Source organism: Diadema antillarum, unplaced genomic scaffold, assembly GCF_040938485.1.
Source record: "Diadema antillarum isolate AM-2024a unplaced genomic scaffold, OU_Dant_1.0 scf00000132, whole genome shotgun sequence".
NCBI classification, from domain to species: domain Eukaryota; kingdom Metazoa; phylum Echinodermata; class Echinoidea; order Diadematoida; family Diadematidae; genus Diadema; species Diadema antillarum.
This window is the reverse complement of record NW_027271021.1, coordinates 2053393-2061254: the sequence shown is the minus strand read 5'-3', so window position 1 is coordinate 2061254 and position 7862 is coordinate 2053393. Positions and strand designations below refer to the sequence as shown.

At 44.2% G+C, this 7862-nt stretch overlaps 1 protein-coding gene across 1 annotated transcript; it reads left to right on the top strand.

Annotated features, from left to right (window-relative positions):
- Positions 1-435: 435 nt before the first annotated feature.
- Positions 436-7293, top strand: LOC139720714 (uncharacterized). Its single transcript, XM_071632066.1, has 2 exons — positions 436-608; positions 3741-7293. Exon 2 carries the CDS (start codon positions 4091-4093, stop codon positions 6392-6394), a length of 2304 nt encoding a protein of 767 aa, XP_071488167.1. The 5' UTR covers positions 436-608; positions 3741-4090; the 3' UTR covers positions 6395-7293.
- The last annotated feature ends 569 nt before the right edge of the window (positions 7294-7862 follow it).

Sequence of the window (7862 nt, the reverse complement as noted above, 5' to 3'; positions counted from 1 at the left end):
AGCTGACATGAGAAGGCACAAACACATGTTCTGTGCACTGTGTTTTGGTCCGTACACGTGTGTGTTGAATTTTCTGTGTCCTACACACACACAGGCACGCATATGCATGCACATGTAACCGTGAGCACTCAGTCCGAATGCCTAACATCTGTGCTGGCTGTGCATGTCAGTTGTCCGACCGCTACCAACGATTACGCAATTTGCCATTAACATTTCGCTTTCGTGTAGCGACGTTGGTTTGTACGAGCATTTGGACCAGAAGACATGTTTAGAGGGCAAGCGAATTTGGAGATTGATAGCGCATAATCATAGCGTACTCCACCAACGTAAGTACTTGTGAATACTACTCACCGAACTAAACTTGCCGCCGCTGCGCGCTACTCCAACTGCTCGTGAAGACGTAAGGCCAACTTGCGCTATAGTATCAACCGACCACTGAACTCAAGCAGTGTACAAAACAAACAACACATCTGATGCATGCCACATATGGCTCCGGCCGAGATGCTGCAAAAGAAGTGATGAAGGAGGCTAGGATTGACTGATGTGACCTGGCAATTTATTAACAGGCAGATGTATTTTTCACCTGCTGAGGAAGACTAAAAGCAAAGGTGGGTGCCTTTCTCGCAATTGTAATTGCACCAGTGCAACACAAACGTACAAAGATACGTGAAGAGTGGTATAGAGGTCTATATAGAGCTCTAGATTACTAAATTTTGTAGAACGAGACCCTGGCCCTGCTCTGCCCTGGACCTGTCTATTACTATGATGGCTGGGGATCCTCACGATCTCTGGATCGATGGATCCTGTTCTGTTGATACAATGTCGAATCATGATTAGTCAGATTAGATTTAAGTCTTACTGACAGGCAGACCAGCAGCATCATATTCATAATCATGGATTGATTATCATTCTGTTCATTTTTTGTTATTGTGGACTGAGCTGAGGCTCCAGCTGAGACATTCTCCTGAATTTGAAGTATCTATGATTGAGGGTACCACTGCACTGGCCTGCCACTATGTACTGCCTATACTTGGGTGACCCGCACCTCGTCATAGTTAATGTTTGCCCATAATTGAATCACATTTCGCCACTGAAATTCTTTGAAATCCAACTCACATACGGGAAAAATGATGAAAATTCCAATGGAATCACAAGTTCACTGATCGATATTGAAAATTTGCAGCTATCGTCGTCAAAGGCGAACGATGCGAAAAAGTTGCGCGCTAAGGAAGGGGCCCGCAACTCGTCACCCGCTCTCCCATAGACTTAGCACGTAAAAGACGTGTGCAGGTGACCGTGATGTTCCCATAGACATACACGTAAAAGATGCGTGCGGGTGACATATAACACGTATTCCTATAGCCCTATTAAAATTTCAGATTTTCGCGAAAAACTGTTCGGTTTTCACCACAATTTGCTTGGTTGTGGTAGTCCTGCCAAGTTTCAAGCGTACAGAACACAGTCCCGGGCATACATTTTTGTTCAGTGCGCTCAAAACGATTTTAAGCGGGGTGACGGTATTCGGGCCCCTGACGAGGTGCAGGCACCTGGCTATACCACCTATCGTCACCCTAAGGATCTGTAGCTTGTTTATTCTAAAAATATAAAACAAATTCGCCTAATTCTTACCTCAAATATGCCATAAATACTGCAGTTTTGAATGTCGTGACCGTCTCGTTGATCATGAATCTCCGTTTTAAAAATAAAATTATTAGTGGAAAAGTGAGCAAAGAAAATGGGATTCCATCGGGATTCGAACCCGAGACCTCCGGATTGCTAGACCGGTGCTCTACCGACTGAGCTATAGAAAGCCCTAGTGCAGTGTTCGTCCCAGAAACCCTTAATTCTCAATGCTCGGGTGGTCAGAAGCTATAGCAGTGTGTTTGTGTGTGACACACACGCACAACACTTGAACCTGGCATAAACCCGAAGGATAATTCAACTCGGGGATAAATGCGAGGGATCACCGAAGTGATGCAGCTTTTTGAGTTTGTAACAAATAAAGACAGCGCAATTTTAGTGCATGCAATGCGTTTTCTTTGTGCAGCTTAAAACTAAAGAGGACAGTAGCGATCGGCACCCCCTCCCCTCCATAGGTAATAATACGCGTGAATTTCACAGCCATGCTGTCGTTACTGAGCGGATGTGTAATTAAAACGTGTTTAGTTTGCTAGTTTGTTAGTTTGTTTTTTAGTTTGATTTTTGTTTCTTCGTTTTTATTGTTTTTATATAGCTAATGACACTTAATCCCGCGCGTACCTTTTCGTTCTATACGCAAACAGCCATGATACGCAGGGTGCCGATGGCAAGGTACACTGCCGATAGGTGGTACCCTTACCATACAAGTAGGGAATGAAATATGAATAGATCTAACGTTACTAACGCTAGTGTTTTTATGAATATTATGATATGATACAAATGTACATTACAAAATGCATTTGCAATATGCCAATATCTATTCCAATGGTGGTCTAACGCTTAGACCGTAACATTAGCACACCAGAGTGGATTTTGTGTGAGTGTGTGTGTGTGTGTGTATGTGTGACGACAATCTATGAGTCATGACTATAGTAGGGTCCTATGTCACTTGATTGTCAGATGTGAGATGGATGAGAAGTGAACAGGGGGCCTCATTTTTAGCATCTCGCCCCATGCCCCAAAGGCCTCTTTGACTGAGCATGACCAGCGTGAATTCAAATTAGACCTAGGCCTAATTGCCATAGGTAAAAATTTGTACACATTTGATTTTTTTGGGGGGATGGGGATGAGGCTCCTGATCACTTAAAAGATTCGTTGCATACAATTGTACTAATATTAGATGGAGCCAACTTCAGTTTAAGATTGTGCAGGCACTGTACGCTGCAATTGCTCGTGAAGAGTGAGTTGTTTTGAGCAACGACCTGAAAGTGGACATCAGTGTCCACGCTGACTGATTTGGTTCAAATTTGTGAGTGAATGGAAATGAGGTAGTTAAAATATCCTGTGATATTGGTACAATTTGAATTTCCATAATTTGAGATATGCGCATGGATACAAAAGTACAATAGCACTCAAGAACATAGCATTGTTCTATTCTGAGCAGTTTGACGTCTTCACCGTCAACTCACAGCTCCTAGTCCTTGTCTTGGTATATATAACTTTCACAAAATATAATTCTTCACCATGCTCAAATTGTCCCTAAAGTAATGAAAGTAATTTAACTGAAAACACATGAATAAAGGAATTTTGACATTTCACATGTCACTCCCTGATGAATAGTGGGAAACTGGGAACCACATGTATAAACTACTTTATGAAGAGATAGATGGTGACATATCACACAACCCCACAAGAGTCTCGCTGGTGTAAATTTACCTCTTTTTTGACAAAAAAGTGACTTCAAAAACAAAAGTCAGGTTCCTTTGTCTAAGATTTTTGTTGTGTTGCTATAACCTGGTATTAGTACAAGTGTAATAACTTTCAGGAGAAAAAGGGTTGGCTGTATGGGCATAATTTTCATGACGTTTTTGTGCACAAAGCAATGAAAGTGTTGTGCATTGAATAAAGATGGCATCATTACCTTGGCCCAAGTATGTAATGGTAGAACTACTCTGCAACCAACATCACTACTTTAAAAAAAAGAAATAGCATGTGAAATTTGTAATTTTGATTACTTCAGCCATTTTTTCCATCTTATTCATTCTAGTAATCAAGTAAACTTGAATGATGAATTCAAACAAGAATTGTTTGCTTTCTTTCAGACTGACCAAATCAACCGTGGTTTTCCAGAAAGTCATTTTCTTTCTTCCACAAGCTGAGGACATTGTGTGTGACTGGATGGACCACTAGCATGGACTGGTAAGGTCTTGTCAAGAAACAAGAAACGGCAGAAGTGCCTAACCACATCCAAGCCAAGCCTTGACCCTCTACGGCATTGTGCTCCGTTCATATGAAAAGCATTGTGATGGAATACTTGTTCAGCCCTGTAATCCTGTGTAAGTTGAGCTGGATGACTACCTCAAACTTCTAATTTAATGATGATCAGTTCACATGTTACACAGAGTAAAAAATGGCATGGTGCATATGATGTGGATTACTGAAGTGATGAACTATGGCCAAGCAACAGCAAATCAATCTGCAAGTCCTGCTGCTCGTGACAGGGGCCCTTTTCACTGCCCTCTCTGCTGCCAGGGCTTGCTATGTACCATTTCTGGCCATCTACCTGCGACAGCTAGGTTTGAGGGCTAGCCAGACGGGGGTCATTCTTGGCTGCAAGAGTGTTCTGGTAGCGGTGACTGCATCCTGTCTAGGGAGATGGCTAATGAGATTCAAGTCTGCAAGGATCTTTCTGCTCCTGGCCATTCTCTTCTACCTCACAGGAGTATTGAGTCTCTCAATAGTACCTCCTGTCAGTAAAGGTGCGTCAGCTCGCTTCTGTGTTGGCTTCAAGCAGAGCACAGTTGGCTCTAATTCTTCACAGCCAGATGTCATGTCAAGTAATTTCACAAAGGCAATTGAGCTCATTGATCACACAAAGCTGGCTAGCACAGAGTCAACCCCTTCTCAAGCACCAGTAACAAGTAATCCCATGAGTCGTCTCATCACAACAGCAAGTCCTGATCTGGTGTCTTCTACAAAGTCTCAGAGTTTGAGAGTAATGAGCACAACACATGTAATGCCATCAAATCTGCCTCTTGAAGACGATTTATCACAGTCCAATCAAAAGATGTCGACTACTCCTGAAAGGGCACAACCACGACCAGCCAGTAAAGTTGCCAGTAGGCCTAAAACAGAAAATTTCTTTGACAGTCATGCCAAGCCTATGTCTGATACCTCATACAGTGTTCCTGTCAACCAAAATCTGTACCCTACTTCTAGCACCCCTGTCAGAAATCAGTATTGGCCCAACAGCAATCGACAGTACTCTAGCAGGCACAATGAGCCATTCGTGTCCAACAAGCGCTATCGGAATAAACAAGATCACAGTGTCTCAGGTGATGGACGATATCAAAGCTCTTATCAAAGACGCCCAGATTGGAAGTGGGAGAGCCAATCAGACAAAGAGTATGACAGGTACCACTCATGGAACTCAGACATGGACAAGGACACTGTTGATCCAAGGAAAGACATAATCAGTGACGGTTACAGTGAAGATGTCTTGGACTGGTTGCTGGGGAGAGACAGCAAGCACCCTCATATGACTGGCCATGAATACAGAAATAAAAGGCACAGGAGAAGCACCCTCCAGACCAGCCAGCCAGGTGCTAATGACACTACTGGAGACGACGCTGTTTTTCCAACAGGTAATCCAGAGGTTCACACCAAACCCAGTGACAAAGTATCAGGTTCAACACATTCCATCACATTTTGGATAGCATTGTTCCTAGTTGGAGTAACAGAGCTATTTGCAGGACCCATAGAGCACATGTGTGACACTGCACTGTATCACCAGCTGGATAACATTGATGAGTTGGACAAATACAAAAGACCAACGATCCTTGCCACACCCATCTTTGCCATCATGGGGCTCATTTCAGCAGCCATTGTGGACAGCACAGCATGCTACTTGTGGGGTGAAACCAACCATATGGTTATTCATTTCTACGCCAGTGCAGCTTGTATTGGTGTGGTGTTCCTGGCTGGGATAGCAGTACCCCTCGGATTCAAGACAAAGTCTCAGCAGGAAGGCAAATTTTTAAAAAGCTTCAAGCTCCTCTACAATGACAGCCACACCGCAGTCATGAGCAGCACCCTGGTCGTGACGGCCTTGGTATCATCCTGCAGCGACATCTTCCTCTTCTGGCTGATGCAAGACTTGCAGAGTCTGGAGACCACAATGGGCTTGACCATTGCCATTGCCTACTTCACAGAGCTGCCCATGTCCATTGTCTTCACTCCCTGGTTGGTCCAGAAGCTTGGGAATGTATGGCTGCTGGCCTTGGGAACTGCCTGCCTAGGAGTGCAGCAGCTCTACTACTCAGTGCTGTGGGCACCTTGGGCTGCCGTTCCCATTCAGATTCTCCACTCGCTCAGCCGAGCAGCCATCAGGGGGTGCATCCTGGCGTACCTCAATGAAGCGTCTCCTCCAGGCATGGGGAAGATGGTACAGGGAACTCTGCTGGCTCTGGAGCAGGGGGTGGGTGTTGCCCTGGGAGGCATCATGTGGGGCTTTTTGTATGGAGCACTGGAAGTCAAGATGCTCTTTGTTGTCGTTGCTGTGGTAGCAGTGACATGGACAGTACTTCTGATTATCTGTGCATGCAGGCTGCCTGTGAAGAAGCGCTTCATGTACTCCAAGCTCCTACAATCAGACATGGAGATGGAGATGAAGGGAGGGGTGTTCGGCAGCGACTCAGAGGATAATGAGGAGCAGGAGTGGTTACATGATGCCATCAGGGACGCAGAGGAGGAATGATTACCACTTTGATTCCAGAGTCATCAGTCAGTAAACAGCAGCGTTGCTTTCATAGAATGTATCATTTACAAGGTTTGGAAGGATGCACCTAATGTATAACACCATGTTAAGCATATTTTAGCAATGAAAGCAAAAAGACCAGCATCTCATAATCTAATGGTATGAAATTACCAAGGATTTTATCTACTTATTTATTTTATTCAGGGTTTTACCACGTAGGCCCCCTCACTTTTTGTACCCCGGAAGTGGCACCAGAAAATTTTGGTTAAGCCCTTTTTTATGTTGTCAGCAGGTTAAATCTGGAAGTGGCATTAGAAAATAATGTAAACTGGGCCCCTCACTTTTAAAAACATAGCGCCAGCTCTGTTGACTGTAAGCCTGGTTTCCTCTGCCGCCCCTTCTCTCCATGCACAACTCACTCACTGTTTTCTGATATTTCAATTAAAAAATAAGTTTACAGCACTAAGTTTGCCAAGTTACCAGCTCTTAAAGGGACTTATATTTTACAGCATTTTGCGAAGTTTGATTTATTGATGATTCAACTTAATGTGTGACTGGATGTTTAGGGTTTTTAGCTCACCCGAGCCGAAGGCTCAAGTGAGCTATTGCGAACGCTCTTCGTCTGGCGTCCGTTGTGCGTCGTCCGGCTTCCGTCGTGCGCAAACTTTTTACATTTTCATCTTCTTCAGAACCCCTTGAACTAGGCAGGTAGCATCCCTAGGGGGATAGGATCTCAATTTGTTCAAGTGGGTACCTTACCCCACCTGGGGGGCCCCCAGAGGGGCCCAAACCCCCCGAAATTAAGGAATCTTAAAAAATCTTCATCTCTAGAACCAGAAGTGATAGAGGTCAGTCAATACTATGAATTAGTACATTGATGACTGTAGTTTCAAGTTTGTTCATGGCGGAATCAGGGGTGCCCCCTTTGGGACCCAGGGGAGGGGGGTGGGGAGGGGTCCTAATGGGGCCCAAATTGTTCATTGTCATCTTTTTCTTGAAAATGCTATTATGCATTTTCACCAAAGTTGGCAGGTAGCATCCTTGGGGGAAAGAATCTCATTCCCATCAAATGGGCACCATGCTCCACCTGGGGGGGCCCCAGGGTCCTAAATTTGGACCGAAATTGTAAATTTTCATCTTTTTCTTGAAAACCCTATATCACAAATTTTCACCAAACTTGGCAGGTAGCATTCCTAGGGGGATAGAATCTCAATTCTATCAAATGGGCACCAAGCCCCCTGGGGGCCCCATGGGACCTAAATTTGGACCTAAATTGTAAATTTTCATCTTTTTCTTGAAAACCCTATATCACAAATTTTCACCAAACTTGGCAGGTAGCATTCCTAGGGGGATAGAATCTCAATTCTATCAAATGGGCACCAAGCCCCACCTGGGGGCCCCATGGGACCTAAATTTGGACCTAAATTGTAAATTTTCATCTTTTTCTTGAAAACCCTATCACAAATTT

Excerpts from the sequence above, each read along its gene's own strand:
- LOC139720714 (XM_071632066.1), top strand. The coding sequence starts at position 4,091 with ATGGCCAAGCAACAGCAAATCAATCTGCAAGTCCTGCTGCTCGTGACA.